Below are 26,680 nucleotides of genomic sequence, written 5' to 3'. Positions count from 1 at the left end.
TTTTTTTAAATATCACGTACTGATGGGGTGAATGGCAGGATGGTGCAGCCGGACCTGTTGGACCGCAAAGGAGAACCGCCAGGAACAAAAGGAGAAGCGGGTAAATTTAATTGAATTCAGAATAATTAGTAAGTTGATGGGGTGGATAAGGATCGTAATTTTTTGTGTTGGAAGGTTTGCCTGGAAAAGATGGCCGCGATGGACTTCCCGGGCCACCTGGAATGGTCGGACCACCGGGTTTGCGAGGCATTCAAGGATTAACTGGGCCGCTAGGAGCTGCACGAGTGCCCGGTTTGCACAAATTAATTCGAATAATCAATTGGAAATTAATTCATAAAAAAAATGTATTTCAGGAGAAGAGGGGGAAGCGGGCAAAGACGGACGAGATGGATCAGACGGAATCAACGGCAAAGATGGGACAGTACTTGGTCCTGCAGGTAGGAATCCTTTTCTTTCCTTATATCTTTGGTTAATTATTTAAATCATTTTTCTTTTATGTTTTGAGGACCTAAAATTGGATCTAGCGGGAAAGATGCCAAGGACGGTAAAAACGGCCAAGCGGGCAAAGGAGGCCGAAGCCCTCCAGGTTGTTAACCTTTTTTAAATTTTTCTAAGAAACTCTATCGATTCCCGTTATTGTTCAAATCAAAGGTCTAATTAGTGTTGACGGAAAGGACGGAACAGATGGCGTCGATGACAAAGATGAAAGCGATGGGCAGCAAGGATTGGTTGGTCCCCGAGGTAAGCCATTAAAATTCTTTCCTTTGATTTCATTAGATGGAACATTCTACGTTTTTAATTATCACATGCACTCCAGGGCAAAACGAAAAAGATGGTGCTTCCGGACAATATGGGCAGCCTGGCCAATACGGAACAGATGGCAAAGATGGGCAAAGTGGTACTCCTGGCTCGGTTGCTCCTGCAGGAACGCCCGGAAGTGACGGCACTGGGGGTCAAGCAGGAACAGGTACAATTGAATTTGTTCATTGGTCAATTTTCAAACATGTGAAAAATTCTAATTTCTAAAAATAATTTTGATTGGCTTATTATAGGAGGTCCTCCTGGCATTCCTGGACTGGTTGGAATTGCAGGTGTTCATGGCACAGCAGGAGCGCCCGGAATCACAGGAGAGTAGGGTGAACCAGGCCCTGTGGCTGGTGTGGCTGGTGTGGTGGGCGCAGCTGGTGCGGTAGTGGCCGCTGGAACAGCAGGTAAAAAATCAATTGAATTGATTTTAGAATTCTTATTGAATGAAATAAAGTATTCAAATCTTCAATTGACTCACAGGTACTGCAGCGACTGAGCGATCTCTGGGATCAGACGGAGCCCAAGGTGCACACGGAGGCTAAATTTGATTTTAGAAGCCTCCCAGTTAATCATCCCTCCTCCTAGGATTAAAAGTGATGTGAAATAAGATGTTGTTCTAATCATTTTTGAAATATTATTTGCTTTTAATCGGCTTTTTCAACCTAAGATTCACATATGATATGATCGTGATGGTTCAAAATGATTTGTCTTGTTTCAACGTCGTCTAATCCTTTGTTTTCCATATTTTTTTATTCCAACAGGTTATTACTAATTAGCAAGAGCTTGACAAAGTCCATCATCTTCCCTATTTAGCCTCACATGAAGTAGGGCACGACCGTTTGAAAATAAAGTATAACGAGATTGCAAATATAAAAAGTGAACCGAGATCAAGATTGAGTTCCTTATGATACTTTTGATGTGAAGCGCACGAAAACAAAAATCTCTGCCCTAGTAACAGTTAACACCCACCATGCTTACGCCACGCCGTATTATTTCCCTATTGTTCAACTGTCTTTTAATTTGTTCCACTGTCTTTCAATTACAATTTTCAAATTACAGGGCATTAGCGCCATCCCAATCCATCCCTAGGGTTTTACATTAAACACCATCTAGCGAAGAAGGAAACAAATACGAAATGCTGCCACCTAGCAATAAATAGAAAAAACAAGACCAGACAAAGAAAAGACTTACACGGAAGTGACGGAAAAACAAACGAACAACAAGTAAACACTAGGAAGTTGCGTTTGAGACCTGGAACAGTACAGTCACCAACTAACCGCTCTCCATTAGTGCACAAGTAAAAAAAGGGGGCGTACCCCCCACATGCCCCATGGCAAGCATGGACGTCAACGAGGACTACGTAGATTCTGGGAACTTCTCTCTTGAATCTGAGAACATCGACGACCCTGAATCACCAACGGCCCCACTAAAAAGGAAAGGAGACATCGCCCACGACGTTCGACCGAATCCGAGATTCTCAGACCTTTTCAACAGCCCAGCCAGCGGTGCCCCAATCATCATCCAATTAATCAGCGAACCATGCTCGTTCCGCCCTTGGAACTTCACAGTCAAGAAAAATTTCATCGCCGGACTTATCACACTAATCGGCCAAGTGAGACCATGGACAACGTGGACGCAGCGTGGGGAACTCTACATCTACCCTACTTCAAACAAACCAAAAACCCTTCTACTCCAGCAAACACAAGTCAATGAACATGTAATATCCTGCTCACTATGCAAATCGGAGCAAGAAGTTAAAGGTGTCATGTACAATGTGCCGCCGAACAACACGGAGGAAGAACTACTAGACCTTCTGTCCAGCCAAGGTGTCTTCAAAGTAAAGAGATTCTCAAATCTCGGTCCGAACGACGCCACGAATATCTTATCGCTCTGCCGGAAGTGCTGGACGTTTGGCCACTCAGAAGAAGTATGTTCAGTACCACCAGTATGCAGAAACTGCGCCAGCACACATGAAGAAGACGCCCAGTGCAAATCCCCTAAAAAATGTCCAACATGCTCAAAAAGTGACCACGCAGCTGGAACAGCAGCCTGCCCCATCTGCGCAAACAAACAAAAAATCATCAAGTTCGCGTATGAAAACAACATGTCAGTTACGGAAGCCGGCAGACTCCACTCCGGTCCCACGACCGTGTCAAGCAGACGGCCACCGACCTACCAACACACCACAGAAGACGCGTCAATCCGACAGGAAATCGACAGCCTCAAAAAGAAAATCGAAGAAATGCAGAGAACTGCCCAGAAACCACCTACTCCACCCGAAACAGAGACGAGACTACAGAATGTTGAGAAAGAAATCTCATCAATGAAAACCCAAATTGCACCACTACTCAAACTAGAAACGCAGATGTCAACCGGATTCACCAGCCTCGACAGCCGTATGACCATTCTCCAAGACATGCTGATGAAGGACCTAAATGACCGATCTGCCCGATGGAAAGAAAAAGACCAAATGAACAGACCCGGAAAACTTAGGAAGTCATGACCCCTCCACTCAAGATACTACAATGGAACGCTAGAGGACTCTATAATCTAGATTGGAAGAATTCAAAAACAATTTACGATTCCACAACCCTCACATTGTTTTACTAAGTGAAACCCATTGGAAAAACGAATACAAAGTGAAATTCTCATCATACAACTCTTTTGTTCTCAATCGTGTCGGTCAAGGAGGAGGTGTAGCGATCCTGACCAAGAAGAATATGCAAGCTACCACACTCGTCGTCGAACCCAACGAGAATTTGAAGCGATTGGAGTCACCATCAAACTGAAAAACAAAGAAGAATTAGAAGTGCTATCCTTATACAGCCCAAATGGAAACCGGTGCAACTATGAAGAAATTGAAAACATACTCACCAACACCGGAAATAGTGTTATTGCCGGTGGCGACCTAAACGCTCATTCCGAGCTATGGGAAGACGGATACCCAACCAACACCTGCGGCAGAAATATAAAAAATTATCTACACAACGAAAGTAAATTCATCCTGGCGACACCAAAGAACCTCGGAACGAGGCCAAGTTTATCCGACAACCGTAACGCCACAATCGACCTAACACTGTGCACACCTGACATAGCCGACCTAACAACAATAGTGACTGGTCCGTACTGGGGAAGCGACCACCTGACCGTCTTCATGGAATTTAAACTAAACTTGACCCCCCAAGCACCACCAAAGTCAAAATGGAAATTCGAAGAATCTAAATGGCAGAACTGGAATGATGACATCACGACCCAGTTAAAGAATAACAACCCATCAACCAGGGACCCCGAAGCAGCATACAACACCTTCTACTCATCCCTCATGATCTCTAGTAACAAACACTTCGCCCCAAAAAATAGTGATTCCCCCCGTGAGTCGAAGAAACCCTGGTGGACGTCGGAGTGCAGAGCTGCAGCAAAGAATGCAAAAAAAGCATTCAAAACCTGGCGCTCTACTACTGCAAGAAGACAAGTCAAACCTGAACAAAATGGTAGCAATCAAGAAAAGGACAATATTGACAGCCAAGAACAATGCATGGGAGAAACACTTAGATACGATGGACGCCGGGAACTCATGAAAATTCTGGAAATTCTCCAAGGCCATGATGAACGGAAGGAAAGACTACACCAGCGCCCCCTTCAAGAAAGCCAACGGTGACCTGACTGCTGACCCCCTAGAGAAAGCTCAAATCTATCTTGACCATTTCTCCCCACCGTATGATAGTGACCAGTCCAGGATGCCCTCAAACCCTGATTACGAGGAAGAAATAAACAAGAATCTCTCCGGAACCAACCTAGATCCCATCAACTCGGATTTCAGTCTACAAGAACTAACCAGGAGCTTCTCCCACCTCCCCGACAAAGCTAAGGACATCGACAGAATACATAACAAGATGTTGAAGAACCTGAATGCAGAAAACCGCAAGACTCTCCTACAGTTGCTCAACCTAATGTTCAGAAAAGGATACGTACCGAAGGAGTGGAAATACGCAATTGTGACACCCGCTCTAAAGCCAAACAAACCAGCAGGAAGCGCCGACTCATACAGACCAATTTCCCTCACTTCATGTCTCTGTAAAGCTATGGAGAAAATGATTAACAACAGACTGAAGTGGCATCTAGATCATCTAAACTTACTCCCCGAGGTCCAAACCGGGTTCCGAAGAGGATGCACCACCACAGACAACCTGTTCCGGATAGAGTCAGCAATCAAAAGAGGCTTCAACAACAGCCACTCCACCACAGCAATCTTCCTAGACATATCCAAAGCGTATGACAATGTCTGGATAACTGGACTCCTGTTTAAATTAACAAAAGCAAAAGTTAAAGGACACACACTGTTATGGCTTAAGAACTTCCTTACTGGCGGAAGCATCAGAACCCGGGTAGATGACAACCTCTCTGATGAAAGATAGATATTCAAAGGAGTACCACAAGGAAATGTCCTCAGCCCCCTACTTTTCAACATCATGCTCGCGGACCTTCCAATGCGTACAACGGATGCGAAACATCCCTTTTCGCCGATGGCATCGCGATCTACTACACCGCTAAAACGAAGAAAGAGGCAGAGGGACCGCTCCAAGACCTACTAGATAAGATAGAAGAATGGGCCATCAGTTGGAACTTCCACTTCTCCGTGGATAAATGTGCATCGCTAACATTCACAAAGAAAAGGACAAAGGAACCAGGACACCGATTTAAACTCAGTGGAGCCGACATAAGTGAAGTGCTCCAATACAAATTCCTAGGAATCACATTGGATCCTCATGGGAACCCCACACGAAGACAATCATCAACAAGATACAGAAGAGAGCTAACTTAATCCGTACGTTGACATACGGAAAGAATACCTTGAAACTGCCACTCCTTATCCGCATCTTCAAAGCCATGATTCGGAGTGCCTAAGACTACGGTTCGTTCGTCCTTGGATCCATGCCTAAAACAAGAATAAACAAGCTTAATCAAGCCCAAAATCAAATTCTCCGCATCATACTAGGCTGCTTTAAATCTACCCCAAGAGCTTTACTAAACATACCGACACTTACTACTGAAACCGGCATCCACCCAGTTGAAAGTAGATGGGAACAACTAGCCTACAGATACCTCATCAGACTTAACGAAAAACCATGAAACCTAGCGTATGACACAGTCCAACAACTAATCAAAGCAACGGCGAAATGGAAACCCAACAGCACCCCAGCAGCCATTATCCATCTGAGGAAACTAGACCAGACAACTAAAACCCTCTTAAAATCCCCCGTCTCGCATACTCCGGAAGTTGAACCTCTCCCGCCATGGAAACACTTTCACATTCCCACCAAATACTTCCCTCTTAAGAAAAAAGAAGCACTCAACTCAACTCGAACAGCCCAAATCTTCCTGTCCCTTTCTTCATTACAAGACCCCAACCACCTAGCAATCTACACTGATGGATCAGTGTGCGAGTCTTCCAAAACATCCACATGTGCATTCTACGTTCCCCTACATGGAGAAAAAAAGGCCTGGTTCCTTCAAAAACCCACCAACAGCTTTGTCGCAGAACTATATGGCATTAGGCAAGCCCTCTACTACCTGAACGAGCATGAAATTCCCTCAGTCACCATCTACTCTGATTCCAAATCAGCTGTTCAAGCAATTTCAAATTTCAAATGGGAAGCAAGTTCAGCTGTACCTGAAATAATCAATCAAATTAGAAATCTTAATTCATCGGGGACACAAGCCACTTTAATGTGGATACCTTCATATGCTGGGATACCAGGAAACGAAATTGCTGACCAACTGGCCACCGAAATCCGAAAAAAACGGACCTGGGAAAATACAATCCAAAACAAAATTGACATTAACCAAACCATCAACAATGACAAATCTAAATACAACAACATCACCTTCAAGAAACTGAAAACACAAACAAACAACATGGCGGTGACGCAGAGAAACGAGACTGGAGTCTTACCTTGGCACATTAACAAGAAACGAAATATCCAAACAGCAATGCTTCGGTTACGCAGCGGGAACAATAAACTAAACCACTCCATGAGCAGATTGGACCCCGAAATACCAGATGAATGTCCTCATGGGTGCCCGGAACAAGAAGACGCGACACATATACTCCTCTACTGCCAAGAATATTATGAAGCGAGGGACAAACTCGAAAGGAAACTCATTCCCCTCAACATCCCGTTCGACGTACCAACTCTACTAGGACTGAATGGCTCCATCCCTAAACACACGCAAATGAAAATAGTGGTTTCCCTCATAACCTTCCTTCTCGAATCACATCTTATTGAAAGAATTTAATTTAACCGTCCAAATTCTGTGTTATTCCCCCCTCCCCTTTCTCGTGTCTCTTTTTTGCCTTCGTGCTATGTTACTACAACACAAATCCAATAAACCGAAGCGAAGGTGTGTAAGGGACGCCATGGAGACCCGTAAACTGTCACCAGTGGCAACCAGCCATGGTCAGTAGCACCTACCGTATCATATCATATCATACAAGTAAATGGCGGCGAGGTGTGAAGTGTCTGCGGGATTCTTGAGATTTGTCGTGCTACCAGACTCACTTGTGAGTTGTGACTTATTATCCTAGCACCGAACAACTCCAAAGGTGTTATTTTCTCCAGTCTTTCAGTTACAAGGCCTAGAAAAGCGTCAAGTGCAACATGTGATTAGCAGCAAGAGTTGGAATGAAGAGGAATTGGCCTACAAGTAAATACGCTTTGAAGCCATTCATTTTCTTCTCTTGGTACAGAATTGATTCATAAAATGACTTAAGAAAGGCTGTGCAAAGTCTTAGCTCTTTGTCCTTGTTCACGGTTCTTATCGTGTGGTCCGAGTTTGAGCAATCCTTTTTGTTGTGTGCTGTAGTATGAGAAAACAGGAAAGATAGATAACTGTAATTAAAATGTACCACTAATGTTCACAAATCCCTTTAAAATTTAGTTGAACAACCCTTACGACAAGGATGTTTGAGGATGGAAGGGGTTGCTGTTGATTTCTATCTCAGAATTTAAATAACTCGATACATCAGTCTTCAATGGTAAGTTTGTCAAATATATTATTTTGTGTTCCTTTAAACGAGGCTCACAAATGACATGACTTTTGGACTGAAGCATGCATTCTATTGAAAATTAGACTTTAGTGGACGTAGCTGACCGAGTGGTCAACGCGTCGAGAATTTGAGAATTAGCGGCTCCGGACTCCGGAGGAGACCACAACGAGGACAAATTGTGTCACTCGGGCGAATCCATGCCTCGATTTTCAGATTTTGTTTCATTAGTAAGTGAAAAAGAAAACAAATTTCTGCCTTACTTTGTCTAAATATTTTTTCATTAAACTTTCTTTTTGTCTAAATATTGAATGTGAAATGCATTTATAGATTGTCCCGAATAGTCCCTTATCTGTGATGATGGGTCCAAATACTAGCTGACTTAAAAACTTTTTTCGATTCCAAAAAAATCCCTCTTTAAATTGATTTGAAATCGAAAATTAGGCCTTTGTATCCTCAAAATTCATTGGGCGATCTTCAATGGAGTCAATCGAACCAAAGGGCCACTGAATCTTCCCAAAATGTCGACTGGTATCGACAACTCAACGGGAAACGCATACGATTGACGTCATACGAGGTAACATCACTTTTACGCCATCATAGCCAATATAAAAATATACTATTATACTAACCTTTAATCAAAGGACCTACCGTTTGTGATTTTGGAACGTGATTCGAACGGAACGATCGTCAGCTACCAGGGATTCATCTCCGAAATTATTCACGCTCTTCAACAGTCGTTCAGGTACGTTTACCACAATCGTCGATTTTTTTTCCACCAAATAATCAGGCGATATCTATTCATCCAGGTACGAAGTGACGCTTACGGCCAAGAGACACGGAACGGTACCTGGGATGGAATGATCGGATTGATCGTTAATCAGGTGATTCTGACCCCCAAAATTTGAATGTAGCACATGGGACGGACCATTACGTAATCGTTTGGATATTTTTGCAAGAGAGTGGAGATCGGTTTCGGTCCGTTTTCTATTTCACATTCACGGGCGAAATCGACTTTTCGGTGGTATTTTACGAGGATGCCTCCGATATTTTGATTCCTCCGCCGGCGGAAGAGAACCGCTTGCTCGCCTCCACAAAGCCATTCTGTTTGGAGGTATCTTAAACACAATGCGCTGCTGCTGCTTCATTACCATAAATGACTGATGTGGTCCTGATAGATCTGGATTATTTTAATGCTCATCATCATCGTTTTACCGCCAATCATGTGGCAACATTTAGATATTTCCGGGTTATTCGCATTCATTCCATTCATTTTTACCAAAGTAATAAGGGCGGGACTAGAGAAATATTTGTGCATAAACAGAAAAATAGAGATTCAACATGGCTTGGTAATTTTATATAAATTCAGACATCGGGAAATGGCGGACGATATTTAATAAGGCTTTTGTTTAGTAACTAATTCAAGATTGATATGCATATATTGCTTAAATAATAAATATGTAAGGCCTTTCGGCCGATTGCCAATTTCGCTCCTTTCCTTTTCGTTTTCCTTTACATCTGGTTGCTCTGGGATAGTTAGGCAAGAAGGGACTCCCCTGATTGACTGACGTTATATCCCTGCTGTGCAACAATACAATAAATTACAGAAAGTTCGACTATTATTCTCCAGTTCCTTGTTATCTTCCAGCTTTGTTGATCACACTTAGCCATAGCCTATCATAAATCAGTTCAGTCTTCTAATAGAAACAATCTTGCCTTTTTTATTTTTTATTTATAGGCGAACTAAGACGACTACATCAAGTAACACGGTTCTATTTTGTTGGCTTCTGAGGAACACTTCCTCCTTTTCCGAAATTTCCAATGCGGATGGACGCTGGACGGACGGTCGATCGCGCCATTGTCAGACTAAGAACGTCAGCACAAGAAACAAGTAAGAATTATTGATTTTTCTTATTTTCTTGATACGCTTTTGGCTAGTTGCGCCTGCTTCCTTGGCCGTAAAAAGGCTTTAAACTAGTACTTGTAAATATGCAGCGATGATATGGCCCACATTAATCCCAATAGAAACATTTTCACGGAAAAAACTAGGGGAAGGAGGGGGAGAAGTTAAACGGAGCCGCTATAAAACTCTGCCGTTGATCCGTCGTTCACTCTGAGAAAATAGAAAAAAAAAATTATTGATAATTCAAATAATTAAAGGTTTTGCAATTAAAGAATCAGCAAATATAAATTCGGTTAAATGAGCTTTAAGTCGATTAAAATATGTTTTAAGAATAAAAACCTAGGCAAATTGCATATAACTTTATATTAATAGGCAACTGTATATTTAAATATTACAATATTATTAGACCCGATTGAAGATTCCCTAAAACACCATCGATGTTGGTTATGCGGAACTCATTGGTGTAAAATGCCACCTTAACTAATTATAAATATTAATGGGGACGTGGGGGTGAGTGGTCCCGAGCGTCATAGTTGCAACCAGGAAGCAATTAGGCACTGGGTTTAAATCCGTGCGTCGTAAAAATGATTAGAAGCGCCCGCTAGCGGTGGCACAAATGATGACTCCATTGTTGGGCTCAATGGAGGGCATGTCTAACGGTGTGATCATGGTATGGGATTAGTGCTTACAGAGATAGTTTCGTATCATGGTTGAAGCATATTACTTAATATAATATACAAGAAATATGCTAAAAATTAGTAGGTTGACCAGCAAGCTCACTTGGGTCGATCTTTGGATAACTCTCTAGGAATTCTTAGTACAGTGTCCGAAGGGCCTCATCGACGGTTTAATCGTTAGGACATCAGGTACTTCGGTTGAAGTTTGATTGTAAATGTAATATTTTTAAATATTTTATAAAAATGTGTTTGGGAAGTGGAAGGAAGGATTGTTTTGAAAAATTCTTTGTTTTTAATGTTTAACATCACTCGTTAACGTTTAGAATGTCGCATCTTAAGAAATTTGACAGAAAACGCTTTAATGCCAATCAGGGGCTTTACCGTTCGTTGTCTATATCTCTCGCAAACCGGTACTCAAAAAGTGGCACTCTTGGGCACTCTTGGTCTTGCCTACATAAATGCAAGTATCAATCGATTGGAGCAAACTATCGATTGGACGTTTTGGTGCCATTATCGTTTCTTATGGTAACATGTTGAACCAAGCAGACGTTCGTAGAAATGACTAAATGAAAAACTGTTAGTTATTACGATCAACATAGGAAGGGAAGCAGAAGTAAACTGATTAAAATATGAACAATATTTAGCACATATTGTTGCTGCTGGTTAAGGTAATAGTAAGATTGAAGTTAATTATTTACATTTTTGCACTTTGCAGCCTATCGCTTGTGTCATTAAATCTTTCTGTGAGACACTTGCAAAATATCCCCTGTACCTATTATTCCTACAGTCACAAAGATAATGGTAACAGTAAAAAAAGTTCAAGTTTTTTTAATTCATTCTGACGTGGGGAAAAAACTGCCCTATAGCAGCAAATATTTGAACTATGTTCTCGATGTGTCAACTTTGGTCTCCGTCTGGCGTCTCCCTTCCCCAAAATCTAAAATATGTTTGGTTGTGTGCTCACTTTACTTTGCAACTAGTGCTGAGCTATGTCTGCTCCATCTATTATCTTTTATTTTGAAGTCAAGAAGTGGTCTATCTGAGCAGGTTTTTTTTTCATTTGGAATTAAAATTGAATGCAGCCGTAAAACAGGCAGGGCCAACACGTACACGTATACAAAATTTGGTGAAAGTATTATTGAAATTATTTTGTGAATCTTACATAATTATAACCAGCATTAATGAATTTCACGATTTGATAAATAGAGAGTGGTGTTGGCTACGTTTACCTCACATTCCAGAAGATGTTTGAGAGAAATGCTCCAATTTATTTCCCGTTTGGTTCTGTGAAGTCAAGAAATACGGAAGGGCTTTAAAGGCTTTCTGAAGGTCAAGGTAAATTTGTCTTTAGAAGAAGCTGGAGTTTTGTTTACTAATACTGATCATGTTATTCTTAAAATATATTCTTTTTCTTAGTAATCAAGATTTGATGAATGCATCGACTACAGTCAAATGAAATAAAAATTGCAATGGATACTTGACTGTCTGTGTCCATTTAAATCCTTCTTGTCCACTCACATTTGCTCGCAATGTGCTTTAAGAACTAGTTTAGGCCCTACTTTAATAAATCAATTGTTGAAGCAGAACCAAGCAGAACACAGATAGAGAGAACAAAAAAAAAATCCATTCAAGCTACTTCTTTGGTTATTGACAGATTCCAATTTTCTTTGCGAATAAGTTTCCGCCAGTCTTCCAAGTCATTTTCCGTCACTTTGGTGCAGCCTCTCAGCTTTATCGCTTTCAGAGGGTTGCTTTTTTCATGAGTGTATCGATCCCTACTTTCGTTAGCCTGGAATTCGAATTTATTTCCAAATACCTAAGATGTCGAAAACATTGACTTCTGCTATCTTCTGAAAAATATGGTCGGTTAAGCCAATACAATTGCTGAGGGTTATGTACATCAAAGCAGGGGATGATAAGAGAAAAACCAGGTTATCACAACAATCACAAGAATTCAAGTTCAAAATTTCAAGCTTAATTGGGGGTTTGGGGGTTTTCATGGACCTATCGACTTCTGGAAGATTTTCCTCGTTTAACGGATTCTTAAAACAGATGAGTACATTTCTATGGAGATCGAGACAACGAAGATTCGGGCAACATTCCGTGATTATACCTATTTGGACCTCACGAAAATGGGACAGAACAATTTCCTCGAGCGAATTTCCAATCAAAGTATGCCGAAAAAGAGAAGCCACACCTTCGTTGAATGAAAGGTTGTTCGTTATAGTTGCAGAGATTTGAAGGCGGCGGAGATGTTTAAGTTCCAACAGCTCTAGAAGGTAGTCGTCTTTGAAGGATTCTGGCGCCTTAATCTCCACTTGTGTTAGCGATGGACACAAGGCCACTGCTTTAGACAGGCTTCCCTTGTCAATCGATGAATCGTACAGGATAGTGATGGTAGATAACGAATACTCGATGATGGGAACGTCTAACGAATTTCTCTCGGAATGGTACAAGGCGTCAACAATGTCTTCGTGACGTAGTTCCTTCAACGCTGGCAGATTATTAAGGGCATCGAGAACCCCAATACGAGTTACCTTCGTTTTTAATACATTCAACATCCTGAGAGCCTTGCATTCTTCAACTAAACATTGGATATCTGTGTCTGATACCGCACTGTCATTGATGTGTAACACCCTGTAAATTTATCAAACACTTAAATTAGAATTTTACATCAAAGAGAGAATAAAGTATGTTGTGCTACCTGAGGTCTTGGCAGTATTTTGCAATGAGAGGCAAAAGTCCATGGGATGTTCGAAAACCGCCAATGTCCAAAACTTTCAAGTGTGTTAGCTTTAGAAGATGGTAATGGTTGTTAACAAAATATGCAAATCCTCCAAGTCGTAAACATTTGAGATGCTGTAGTGGAAAAAAATGAATACAAATTGTAATGCAGAGTGTTGCTGTAAAAAGTTCAAATATTAATTACCGGGCACTTCTTAAGAGTAAGACTCAGAAAATAAGGGATCGAATGACTGCCAAGAATGCTGTTGGATAAGTCCAAAGAATGAAGACTAGGCGTGATGAGCAACTCCAAAGTTTTTCCCTTCAGTTCGTTCTTCCCTGCTAGATCTTTGCAAATTTCTTCCAATACTACAGGGGCTATTAAAAAACAACATATTTGGTTAAGAATAAGATTCTTTGTCACCCTTAATAGGATATTATTACATACCAAGAAAATGAAATGGGCTTTCACTGTCGCCTAGCTCACTAACAGAATTGGCTATCGATGGCCTTTGATAAACCCTGCTTATTTCTCTAATGTGGCTTTTTACGTATTCTAAACATATTTCAAACAAACTTTTTACACTCGAACACGGCATTTTGAAAACTGGCGCGTGAAGACTCCACTAGATTCAGATTTAAACGTGTGTCAAAATGATCTTTCAAAAACCTCGACCGCTTCAACTTTCAGAATTTATTCGTCGAGAGCTGAGTGTAACCATAGTTACGATCATTGCTTCATCCGATTGCCTTTAGAGCTATTTAAAAGTCAACAGTGGATCACAGCGCCGCGTAGCGACCATCAGACGACAATTTCATGATTGAGTGGAAATGGCTTCGTTTTTTCAGAAAAGTGTTCGAAAGAAAGAAAGAAATGCTCCAGTTTATCTCCCGTTTGGTTCAGCGAAGTCGAGAAATATGAAACTCGAATTGTTTCCGAAACTCTTGGAATTGTTTATAATTTTGAAAGACTATTTATAAAGCATAAAGGCTCTCAGAATGTCTTACAGGCAAATTTGTTTTTAGAGGAAGCTGGAGTTTTCTTTTCTATTAATAATTATTCTATTCTTAAAATAGATTCTTTTTTGTCAAGATTTGAATCGGAGTTGATCAAGAATTGAAGAATTGATCAAGAAATGAACAGTCACATCAATGAACAATTGTGATGGATACTTGACTGTCCATTTAAATCTTTCTTGTCCACTCACACTTGCTCGCAATGTGCTTTTTGAGAAAGCAATGTCTGCTACAGACTTAAAGGTTAATGAAGATAAAGACATGAGATATTTGTCGGATTTGTGTTAGAATGCTGTGTGGCTAAAGTCAACCCTTAATAGATTTGGAGGAGATGCGTAAGAACTGGTTGTGACCCTGCAGTTGGGAATTTTTCTTTCTGAATCAAGAATAGCAAACCTGATAGCTAATCGTCTGATGTAGTAGCCAAAGAAAACCCCCCAAAAATTGTCGCTTTACACAGGTTTTAGGCTACTTGCTAATGCTAACTCTATTCTAAACTCTTTGGAGGAAAAACGATTCAAATGCCCTGACTGTTGGTTTTTGCTCCGCCCACTTTTGCACGACGCACCTTTTCATGTTTCTTTCTGCCAAGGGTACCTAGTTATGGAATTCCTTTCAATTGGGGGAATGCCAATCCGTGGCATGCCCACCCAGAAAGAAATCATTTGCCGGACTCTAACGACAGCCAACTTTCTCGAATAATCGATTCGATTATGGAAACCGGGGCCGTTTACCTGCCAAAGAAATCCGCCAGCAGTCTCGAAACCAACAGCCAGTTAATCTCAACAGGTATTTCTCAAATTTGACAAATGATTTAATTTTCCCCAGAATGATGATAAATGTTTACACTAACTGTGCAGGTGTGATTGCTGAACTTAGAAATCTGCAAGTCGGGATTAATATGGGCGAATTCAACAATAAAAAGAAACATGGCTCCTTCCCTTGGTTGAATGTAGCTGGAACTCCGGGAATACCAGGTATAATTAATTATTTCTTTTAAAATAATAATTAGCTGGAAAAATGGTCAATTGCAGACATTTTTTTAAAAATATCAGGTACTGATGGGGTGAATGGAGTTTATGGGAAAAACGGAAAAGGTGGCAATGATGGTGCAGCCGGACCTGTTGGACCGCAAAGGAGAACCGCCAGGAACAAAAGGAGAAGCTTTGTAGAGACATTAATGTCGGTCAATTTTCTGATGACACTCGATGCCACATCACCCTCCGCCTTCTCCTTGGTACAGCTGAGCAGGAGTCCGCCCGTCACAAACTTTCGCGATCTTTCCAGATTGCTGACGACTGGTTCACGAGCAACAGGGTGATTGCGAACGCTGGTAAAACCGGCCTTCTCTACACCTCTTCTCCTCAGCGCTGGGATCTGGTCGAGTGTGAGCCACTTCTGGTTGGCGACGTCCTGATTCAACCATCTGACACCATCCTTCACTTGGGTGTCATCATCGACCGTCATCTTCGTCTCTCCCAGCACATCTCTTCTCTTCGAAGACAGTGTTTTTTCCAACTACACCGCATCGGCCACATTAGACGTCATCTTACTGATGATTCTGCCAAGATCCTTGTTCATGCCCTGGTTCTGTCGAGACTTGACTATTGCAACTCACTTTTTGTTGGCCTTCTCAAAAAAGACATCCATCGCCTTCAAGTAATTCAAAACGCCGCCGCTCGTCTCATATTTCGCAAGAAGCCATCTGATGATGCGACGGTTATTTTGAAGAAGCTGCATTGGCTCCCCATCTCTCAACGTTGATTGATTCTCCCACGACTCCCAAATTGATTATAAATTAATTGTACTCACGTATCGTTGTCTTCATGGTCAAGCCACCCCATACTTGTCTCGTCACATTGTTCCGTATGTACCTGGTCGTTCTTTGCGGTCTGATAACCTTGGTCGCATTAGTGTCCCACCCAAACCTAAACTTGTCAACTATGGTCAGAGAGCTTTTCCTCAGACTGCACCTCGACTGTGGAATGATCTTCCTGCATCGATTCGTCTTGCCCCTTACTTTTCCGTGTTTAAGAGTCTACTGAAGACCCACTTGTATGCCATTGCTTATCTCTGATTATTTCATGTCCAACTGTGTGGTTTCGGAAGAGCGACATTTGATCTTTCACTATGGAAAATGCGCTATAAAAATGTATAGAATAGAATAGAATAGAATAGAAGCGGGTAAATTTAATTGAATTCAGAATAATTAGTAAGTTGATGGGGTGGATAAGGATCGTAATTTTTTGTGTTGGAAGGTTCGCCTGGAAAAGATTGCCGCGATGGACTTCCCGGGCCACCTGGAATGGTCGGACCACCGGGTTTGCGAGGCATTCAAGGATTAACTGGGCCGCTAGGAGCTGCACGCGAGTGCCCGGTTTGCACAAATTAATTCGAATAATCAATTGGAAATAAATTCAGAAAAAAAATGTATTTCAGGAGAAGAGGGGGAAGCGGGCAAAGACGGACGAGATGGATCAGACGGAATCAACGGCAAAGATGGGACAGTACTTGGTCCTGCAGGTTAGAATCCTTTTCTTTCCTTATATCTTTGGTTAATTATTTAATTCATTTTTCTTTTATGTTTTAAGGACCTAAAATTGGATCTAGCGGGAAAGATGCCAAGGACGGTAAAAACGGCCAAGCGGGCAAAGGAGGCCGAAGCCCTCCAGGTTGCTAACCTTTTTTAAATTTTTCTAAGAAACTCTATCGATTCCCGTTATTGTTCAAATCAAAGGTCTAATTAGTGTTGACGGAAAGGACGGAACAGATGGCGTCGATGACAAAGATGAAAGCGATGGGCAGCAAGGATTGGTTGGTCCCCGAGGTAAGCCATTAAAATTCTTTCCTTTGATTTCATTAGATGGAACATTCTACGTTTTTAATTATCACATGCACTCCAGGGCAAAACGAAAAAGATGGGGCTTCCGAACAATATGGGCAGCCTGGCCATACGGAACAGATGGCAAAGATGGGCAAAGTGGTACTCCTGGCTCGGTTGCTCCTGCAGGAACGCCCGGAAGTGACGGCACTGGGGGTCAAGCAGGAACAGGTACAATTGAATTTGTTCATTGGTCAATTTTCAAACATGTGAAAAATTCTAATTTCTAAAAATAATTTTGATTGGCTTATTATAGGAGGTCCTTCTGGCATTCCTGGACTGGTTGGAATTGCAGGTGTTCATGGCACAGCAGGAGCGCCCGGAATCACAGGAGAGTAGGGTGAACCAGGCCCTGTGGCTGGTGTGGTGGGCGCAGCCGGTGCGGTAGTGGCCGCTGGAACAGCAGGTAAAAAATCAATTGAATTGATCTTAGAATTCTTATTGAATGAAATAAAGTATTCAAATCTTCAATTGACTCACAGGTACTGCAGCGACTGAGCGATCTCTGGGATCAGACGGAGCCCAAGGTGCACACGGAGGCTAAATTTGATTTTAGAAGCCTCCCAGTTAATCATCCCTCCTCCTAGGATTAAAAGTGATGTGAAATAAGATGTTGTTCTAATCATTTTTGAAATATTATTTTCTTTTTATCGGCTTTTTCAACCTAAGATTCACATATGATCGTGATGGTTCAAAATGATTTGTCTTGTTTCAACGTCGTCTAATCCTTTGTTTTCCATATTTTTTTATTCCAACAGGTTATTACTAATTAGCAAGAGCTTGACAAAGTCCATCATCTTCCCTATTTAGCCTCACATGAAGTAGGGCACGACCGTTTGAAAATAAAGTATAACGATATTGCAAATATAAAAAGTGAACCGAGATCAAGATTGAGTTCCTTATGATACTTTTGATGTGAAGCGCACGAAAACAAAAATCTCTGCCCTAGTAACAGTTAACACCCACCATGCTTACGCCACGCCGTATTATTTCCCTATTGTTCAACTGTCTTTTAATTTGTTCAACTGTCTTTCAATTACAATTTTCAAATTACAGGGCATTAGCACCATCCCAATCCATCCCTAGGGTTTTACATTAAACACCATCTAGCGAAGAAGGAAACAAATACGAAATGCTGCCACCTAGCAATAAATAGAAAAAACAAGACCAGACAAAGAAAAGACTTACACGGAAGTGACGGAAAAACAAACGAACAACAAGTAAACACTAACATGGCGGCGAGGTGTGAAGTGTCTGCGGGATTCTTGAGATTTGTCGTGCTACCAGACTCACTTGTGAGTTGTGACTTATTATCCTAGCACCGAACAACTCCAAAGGTGTTATTTTCTCCAGTCTTTCAGTTACAAGGCCTAGAAAAGCGTCAAGTGCAACATGTGATTAGCAGCAAGAGTTGGAATGAAGAGGAATTGGCCTACAAGTAAATACGCTTTGAAGCCATTCATTTTCTTCTCTTGGTACAGAATTGATTCATAAAATGACTTAAGAAAGGCTGTGCAAAGTCTTAGCTCTTTGTCCATGTTCACGGTTCTTATCGTGTGGCCCGAGTTTGAGCAATCCTTTTTGTTGTGTGCTGTAGTATGAGAAAACAGGAAAGATAGATAACTGTAATTAAAATGTACCACTAATGTTCACAAATCCCTTTAAAATTTAGTTGAACACCCTGACGACAAGGATGTTTGAGGGGGGGAGTTTGAGGGGCTCACAAATGACATGACTTTTGCACTGAAGCATGCATCCTATTGAAAATTAGACTTTAGTGGACGTAGATGACCGAGTGGTCAACGCGTCGAGAATTTGAGAATTAGCGGCTAATTTGTTGTTGATTTCAAGGTGAATATGGCGTGTATATCGTTTCTGACGGTTCTTCACGCCCATATCGCTTCAAAATCAAGGCGCCAGGTTTCGCCCATCTGGCTGCGTTGGAGAAAGTCGGCCGCAACCATGCTCGCCGATATTGTTGCCGTCATTGGTTCGATTTAATTATATGCAGATGTCGTCCTGAAATATATATGACCGTCTAATTTCATTCAATTTCGCAGGTACACTGGATGTGGTTTTTGGAGAAATTGATCGCTGAATGTGTTCCACGCCCTCTTGATCTCCACACCGGTGACTTGAAAAACTGGAAATGGAGTTGTATATGTAAAGCCGAGTTGAATTAGGTGATTATATAATACACATACAGTGGTTGAAATGCGTTGAAATGTGTATGGAAAATTTGATTCAACCTCTACCATGAAACTCTTGACTTTTGTTGGCGTAAAATGCTAAATATTCATGTTTAAGCAGAAATAGTTCAAAAATGTATTCCTTTTTTCTCCTGGTTTCGTGTTGTGATGACTTAAGAAACACGATCATTGAATATTAGAGAACACGAGTCAAAGTAATTCATGGGCGGATAGGTATATTCATCCTTTTTATTTCTTCTTATGAAATAAAAGAAGATTTTCTGTTTTCTTTTAATTATTTTTCTTATTCACGAAATCTTTGGGTTTTCCTCCTTTGGGCGCTTTCTTTAAGAGGGTCGTCGCGAAATCTCGGTAATGGTGCCTTTTAGCTTTTTCGTACACGCGAGAGTCATGTGCATTTGAGCTCCGTTACTTGGTTGCATGTATCGGTTGCTGTTGTTGCAGACGGCCCAGTCCGTCTCCTTACTCCACCTATGAGCCCCTTTCTGTATTGTATGGGTGCCCTGAGGGCCCTTGTAATTGTGACCGCCAGTGGGCGCGACTGTCATGTGACGGCCGGCACACGAAAGGGCAGTCAGAAGATCTAGTGTAGTAGTTGAGACGAGTGCGTCTCTGTAAGACTTACTGTCGTAAGCAAGTTGAGAGAGAGCTTTGGCTTAAACACCTGGCTCACTCGCGGTATCGTGTTTCGTGTAAGTAGAATATACTCGTGTAAGCACCCCTATTTTGTGTGTCGCGTGTTTCCTTATTCGAGTAGATTACAACATTTGGTGTCAGAAGTCGGGCACGGGCCATCGAACAGTTCTCTTTTTTTTGTTGGTAAAATTTTGTTGCTTTTCTTTTTTTTGAGAACTGCCCGTGCAATATCCAAGTCATTTTCTTTTTTTTTTTTTGGTAACGCCCCTCGTCTCTTTCATTGATTTAGTTCATGGTTTTTGTGTCTTGTGTATGACACACGAGAATTTTTTTTTTAGTAATCGATTATTAGTTGAATCAGTTTTTTTTCTCGTCACGCCATCACTCCCTTACCCTTTTTTTTTGTTGAGAAAATTCGCGCCACCCTCCCACCCCCCTCTTCTTTTTCGCGCGTAAAACCTCGTGGCTAGACGAAAGTCTTTTTTTTTTCTTTTCTTTCAGTGAGGCGTATTAAATCTGCGTGATAGTCGCCATTTTCCTTTTTTTTTACTTCGTGTGAATGGTCTTTGTCTCATGGTAGTAGATAATTAGTATTACTTTATTTTATTTTTTTCCTCGTGTGTTCGACCACGTCGTTGTGTGTCGTTGATATCACCTAAATTTGATTGAAGTTTGTTTATTAATATTTTTTTTTTGTGTTCCGTAAATCTGGTTGGGCATATTGATAGTTTTTTTTTTTGTGTTGTGTGAATTATATGCCGCCTAAACGTGGGGAATCTACAGTGCCATTTCAGATTAGGACGCGTTCAAACACCCAAACCGCCGTCACACCGGTGACACGTGCAAGGGTAGTAACGCCAACCACACTCGTACCGTCACCATCCGTGCGTGGTGGCTCAAGTAGGCTAACATTTAATTTACCAGTTCCGGCAACTGCAGTTGCAAGGGTAGCAGACATGGCGGTACCACAAAATCTAATAGATGCGTTGACGAATCTTGCGACAGCAATGGCCGCAGATCGAACGGCTGCCCAAAATCAATCAACGGCGCTTTTGAATGCGCTAGACCAGCAGCGTCTTCAATCGGTTGATTTGGTACAACAACTCGCAGACAACGCCGCGGCTGCCCCAGCAGCAGCAACACCTCGTGTAGCAGCTGCAGCCGTCGAATCTATCCCGTGTTTTGAAGGTAAATTAAGGGATTTCCCGCAAGATTTTGTAGATTTTGTAGACAGAGTTGCCGTGGCCGAAGATTGGACAGACGCACAGCGTATCCAGGTAGCATCAAGGCGACTGTTGAAGACAGCATTGGATTGGCATATTCACATCGGCCATACGCATGCAACCTGGGCTGCCTGGTCTGGAGCGTTCATCACGAATTTTTCACCACGTTTACACGTAGGTGAATGGCTCAGGTTGGTAGAAGAAAGACGACAGAAAATCGATGAATCAGGTATTGAGTACGCTTTAGATAAGCATAAATTGTTACGTGTTGCCCCTATCCCCCTTAACGATGAAAAGATGGTAGCTTTTCTTATAGATGGCCTGGCAAGTTGGCAACATGTGGCCGCCATGACAGCGAACCGTCCAGCCAACGTCGCGGAATTTATCCAGCGGATTCGTGCTTTGGAGACCCTTGGTGTAGCATCACGTGTCTTCCCCCCACCAGTAGCGCCACCAGTAGCTCCACCAGCAGCTCCGACAACAACCCCACCAGTGGCGCCACCTAGCGCTCCTGATTTGAACGCCACTCTAGCAATATTTGGCAATCAGCTGGTTAACCAACTGACTGCACAGCTCAACAAGATGACGATTGGGAGTCGTGGCACCGGTGGCGGAGGAGGCGGAGGTGATCGTGGTGGAAGAAGCGGAGGTGATCGCGGAGGAGGAGGATGGATTGACCCAAGTAAGCGGAAATGTTACAGCTGCGACGCGATTGGACACATGGCCCGTCACTGCCCAACAAAGTCGGGAAAAGGACCAACCGGAAGTTAGGAGCAAGGCCTATGCTCACCGGTTATGCACACCTTCCTTGTCGTCCCCAGCTTCCACTGGTTAAGGTATTCATAGAAAGTATTGGTGAAGTAACTGGCCTGGTAGATACAGGCGCTAGTATGTCTGCTATAAGACTTAGTGTAGTAAATAATGTTTTGGATCCTAAGCGTGAAAAATCTTTTTTGAATCTAACTGGGGTGGATGATAAAAAAGTTATGGTCGATTCTTTTTGTTCTTTAAAAGTAAAATGGGAAAATAAAGTGGTTGAGTTAAATGAAGTAGCCGTAGTTAAAAATTGTCCATTTGCATTGATTCTTGGTGTAGATTGGATTGTGAAAAGTAAATTGAATTTGATTGTAGAAGATGGTAAAATTGTGTTAAAATCTCAGGATTCAAACCAACCAAAAGTTAAGAAAGTTCGTTTTGCTGGAATCGAAGAGCAAAATATTTGTAGTGAAGAGGATGATGAGAACGATTTTTTTGTGTCTGACGAGCTGATTGATTCTTTAGAGGCAGAAAATAAAACAAAGAGGTGCCCTCGTGTGATAGGCACAGAAGTAAAAGTTGTGGAATCAGCTGTTATACCAGCAGAGTCTCTTTGTTTTGTAAAAGCTAAAATTTCTAAGAAGTTCACGGGTAATGTTATCGTCAGACCAAATATGTGTGCTCATCCTGGAATGGAATGGATTATTCCATCCTGTGTATTAAAAGTGTCAGCGGGAAAACTTAAAATCCCCGTATTAAATATGAAAATGTCATCTCTTGTGTTACGTCGTAAAGATTTTATAGCGTATGTAGATACAGATTTCGACAGCAACATGGTCGTCGTCGGACAAGAAAAGCAGCCAGAAAATCCCGTCTGCTCTTTGGTCGAAAATGCTGGTGAATCCGATGAGAAGCTGAAGACCCTGATGGACGCCCGCGTAGGCAAAAATTTGTCGGAAGAAGAGAGGAGTGCCGTTTTCGAGCTCTTGAGCAAATATCTTCGATGTTTCCCCTCATCAGATGGCGAACTTGGATTTACAAACATGGCGGAGCATTTCATCGACACTAGCGACGCTCAACCAATCAGCTGCGTCCCGTATCGCGTGTCAGCTATGGAACGAAGGATCATAATCGAAAAAGTCGCCGATATGCTGAAACAAGGTATCATTCGTCCGTCATTTAGTCCGTGGGCAGCACCGGTAGTGTTGGTTAAAAAGAAATCGGGTGACTTTAGGTTCTGCATCGACTTTAGACGTTTAAACGCAGTGACAAAAAGAGACGTTTACCCTTTACCCCGATTGGATGACGTTTTTGATCGTCTTGCTGGTGCGAAATATTTTTCGAGTTTAGACTTAATGAGTGGCTATTGGCAGGTGCCCGTTGCCTCCGCTGATACGTGTAAAACAGCGTTTGTCACTCCAGATGGATTGTATGAGTTTGTTCGTTTGCCGTTTGGACTGAATAATGCACCGTCCACTTTTCAACGGTTGATGGATCGAGTGTTAGCTCGCCTGAAATGGCAAATGTGTCTTGTTTATTTAGACGATGTGTTAATTTTTGGGAGAACGTTCGACGAACATCAGAAAAGACTTGAGTGTGTGCTAATGGCTTTGGTGGAAGCCGGATTAACTTTAAACGTGTCTAAATGTATTTTTGCGACAAACAGAATTTTTCATTTAGGTCACACCATCGATGAGTACGGAATCCGGCCAGACTCTGAAAAAAATTAGTGCTCTTGTTAATTTTAAAATTAATAACGTTAAAACGTTGAGAGCCTTTTTAGGCCTCGCATCTTTTTATCGTCGTTTCGTTCCAGATTTCGCTACAATAGCACATCCGCTGCACAAGCTCCTGAAAAAGAATTCCGTATGGAGCTGGACGGAAGCCCAAGAATCGGCAAAAGCTGCGTTGACTAACCGCTTGGTGTCTTCCCCTGTGCTGGCGCACTTTGACCAAAACATCGATGTAGTTGTACAAACAGACGCCAGCCTGGTAGGCCTTGGGGCCGTTTTAATGCAAGATGCCGGTGATGGACCACGTCCAGTCGCGTTCATCAGCCGAAAACTTACAGACGCGGAAAGCAAGTATCATGCTAATGAACTAGAGTGTTTGGCAATTGTATGGGCATTAAAAAACTACGTTCGTATGTGTATGGTAGACGATTTTCTGTCTGTACAGATAGCTCAGCAGTTCGATGGCTATGGTCTAAAAAAGAGGTTACTGGCAAGTTCGCCAGATGGATTTTGGCTTTGCAAGAGTACGATTTTGAAATTCGCCACATAAAAGGAGTTAATAATTTGGTGGCTGATGCCCTATCGCGAAACCCTGATGAATCCTGTATTGGAACCAGTGGCTCCGCGATCGGACATGTAGTTTGTGTACTTGACAGTAGATGGCCTGTGGGCATGAATAATACAGAATTGGCATTCCAACAGCAGCTGGATAGCCAATTGCGTCCCATTATCACCTGTCTTAATTCAAAAGTACCGGGTAAAATTGCAGAACAGTTTAAAATTCACGGGAAAATTTTGTATAGGAAAAATCCCACCCAAGGGCGTAAATTTTTGCTTTGTGTCCCGTCAATTTTAAGGAGAAAGATAATAGAGTTTTCTCATGATGACCCCTCCTCTAGCCATATGGGAATAGACAAAACAATTGCAAGAGTGTCGGAACGTTATTGGTGGCCGAAGTTTCGGTCAAGTGTCCGTAAATATGTTATGTCTTGTAATTATTGCCAATTTCATAAATGTATCCCCGGATTACCCGCTGGTCAACTCCAGCCCATACCACCGCCAGATCGACCATTTCACACCGTCGGCATGGATCATCTCGGGCCATTTAAGGCAACGTCGGAAGGCAAGAAACACATTATTATGGCTATCGACTACCTAACGAAGTATGTCGAAGCAGCCGCAGTGGCCGACACGTCAACAGCATTGGTTGTGGACTTTGTGAGAGACCAAATCAACTTTCGCCATGGTGGAACAACGCGAATGATCAGTGATCAAGGAACTGCCTTTTCCTCCCACCTGATGGAAGAGAAAGTGAACGAGTGGAAGACCCAGCACGTTTTTGCAACCGCAGAGCATCCGCAAACATCTGGACTCGTTGAGCGAGTCAACCGGACGATGACCCTTGCGCTAGCTGCCTATGTCAATACTGACCATGATGACTGGGATCGCCATTTGCCAGCAGCAATCTTCGCCATCAACACGGCAAGGCAAAGTACAACCGAGATATCGCCGTTCCAGTTGGTGTATGGCCGCTTGCCCTTCACTGCCCTAGAGAACGAGTTTCCGTGGCCAGAAGAACGACCAGAATCATTCGACGTCTTTCTGTCTCGAGTCAAGGAGCTGAGAGAGGCGGCCCGATTGAAGATAGTGAAAAAACAAGAGAAAGTGAAGCGCCTGGTGGATCTTCGACGCAGAGTAGTGAAAGATCTCTGCCCTGGAGAGTTGGTGCTCGTTCGTAGGAAGTTGAAGAAGAAAGGCAAAACTAAGAAGTTATTACCAAAGTACGTTGGTCCTTATCAAGTCGTTAAAAAGGTGTGCCCGACTACATATTTGGTTGAAGACCTGCCGGCCCGGCGAAAAAAGAAGAAGTTACGTCGTTTCAACGCGCATGTCGTCCAAATACGTAAATTCCACCCGAGAGAAGATCCTGAATGGGACGATTGGCCAGACGAACCGGATGATCGGATGCCGGACGAGCAAGATGACAGCTTTGTCCAGCAAGCAGCTGAAAAAGAAGCGTCAGTTACATCCCAAGAATCTATTCAACCCGCTAGTTCAACAATCGATCCGCCGAATGAAGTCGTGGCGCCACCTCCTCCAACGACAACGAGAGCCGGAAGAAAAGTAGTTCGTCCGGGCTGGATGAAGAATTTCGTTGTATGATTTGTGTATATCTCCCTCCTCCCCTTGTCAACGACTATTTTTCGCTAGTTTGTTTTGAGTACGTTTTGTCCAGTTTACTTTCTTTATCTTTTATCCCTTCCCATCTTAAGTTTTTTTTTGGGTTGGATAGAATCAGGGAAAGGAAAGGATTAGTTTAAGTCCCCTCTTATTTATTTATTTTTGTTTTTTTGTCTCAAGTGTAGTTTCGATTTGACAAGTTGCAAAGTTTGCGCTCGTCATGCTAAGTTTTATTGTTTTGTTGATGTTGTTTGTTTCCCTTGTATATAGTCAAATCGAGTCAGGAAGGGCCGAATGTTGCAGACGGCCCAGTCCGTCTCCTTACTCCACCTATGAGCCCCTTTCTGTATTGTATGGGTGCCCTGAGGGCCCTTGTAATTGTGACCGCCAGTGGGCGCGACTGTCATGTGACGGCCGGCACACGAAAGGGCAGTCAGAAGATCTAGTGTAGTAGTTGAGACGAGTGCGTCTCTGTAAGACTTACTGTCGTAAGCAAGTTGAGAGAGAGCTTTGGCTTAAACACCTGGCTCACTCGCGGTATCGTGTTTCGTGTAAGTAGAATATACTCGTGTAAGCACCCCTATTTTGTGTGTCGCGTGTTTCCTTATTCGAGTAGATTACAACACTGTGCATTTTGTTACTTAAGATGCGCCTAAAAATAGTCTGTTACGTGTACTATATACCAGACATTACTGGAATTTTACGACATCGGATGGGTTGCTTGGGTACGACGATGCAATAATATAAAAAGCGAAATAAGGACTGAATAGACGAAAAACCAGTCGTGTGAAACGTTACATCCATTAAGAAAACCTATTATTGCGAGCCCGAAGGGCGAAGCTAATAACCGCATACGCAGAAAAAAAAAGCCATGTCACTTTGTATGT

General features: G+C 42.3%; 3 protein-coding genes and 2 long non-coding RNA genes across 5 annotated transcripts; all 5 read left to right on the top strand.

Moving 5' to 3' along the window:
* Positions 1-38: 38 nt before the first annotated feature.
* LOC124193925 (collagen alpha chain-like) lies at positions 39-799 on the top strand. Its single transcript, XM_046587903.1, has 6 exons — positions 39-100; positions 175-291; positions 354-437; positions 506-586; positions 652-745; positions 778-799. The coding sequence occupies exons 1-6, from the start codon at positions 40-42 to the stop codon at positions 797-799; spliced, it is 459 nt and encodes a 152-aa protein (XP_046443859.1). The 5' UTR covers position 39.
* A 10,576-nt stretch (positions 800-11,375) lies between these two features.
* On the top strand, positions 11,376-11,914 carry LOC124193343. Its single transcript, XR_006874188.1, has 3 exons — positions 11,376-11,564; positions 11,639-11,767; positions 11,849-11,914. It is a non-coding gene; the product is annotated as an uncharacterized LOC124193343 (long non-coding RNA).
* A 4,564-nt stretch (positions 11,915-16,478) lies between these two features.
* On the top strand, positions 16,479-17,442 carry LOC124193924 (cuticle collagen bli-1-like). The gene is made up of 6 exons (XM_046587902.1): positions 16,479-16,539; positions 16,613-16,696; positions 16,765-16,845; positions 16,911-17,000; positions 17,077-17,225; positions 17,311-17,442. Exons 1-6 carry the CDS (start codon positions 16,479-16,481, stop codon positions 17,440-17,442), a joined length of 597 nt encoding a protein of 198 aa, XP_046443858.1.
* Positions 17,443-18,183: 741 nt separating this feature from the next.
* LOC124193342 lies at positions 18,184-19,271 on the top strand. The gene is made up of 2 exons (XR_006874187.1): positions 18,184-19,044; positions 19,115-19,271. It is a non-coding gene; the product is annotated as an uncharacterized LOC124193342 (long non-coding RNA).
* Positions 19,272-21,815: 2,544 nt separating this feature from the next.
* On the top strand, positions 21,816-26,376 carry LOC124193742. Its single transcript, XM_046587708.1, has one exon. The coding sequence runs from the start codon at positions 21,816-21,818 to the stop codon at positions 23,607-23,609; it is 1,794 nt and encodes a 597-aa protein (XP_046443664.1). The 3' UTR covers positions 23,610-26,376.
* Positions 26,377-26,680: the final 304 nt, after the last annotated feature.

Source organism: Daphnia pulex, chromosome 5, assembly GCF_021134715.1.
Source record: "Daphnia pulex isolate KAP4 chromosome 5, ASM2113471v1".
NCBI lineage: Eukaryota > Metazoa > Arthropoda > Branchiopoda > Diplostraca > Daphniidae > Daphnia > Daphnia pulex.
Note: the sequence above shows the minus strand (reverse complement) of the source record. Positions and strands in the feature narration are given on the sequence as shown.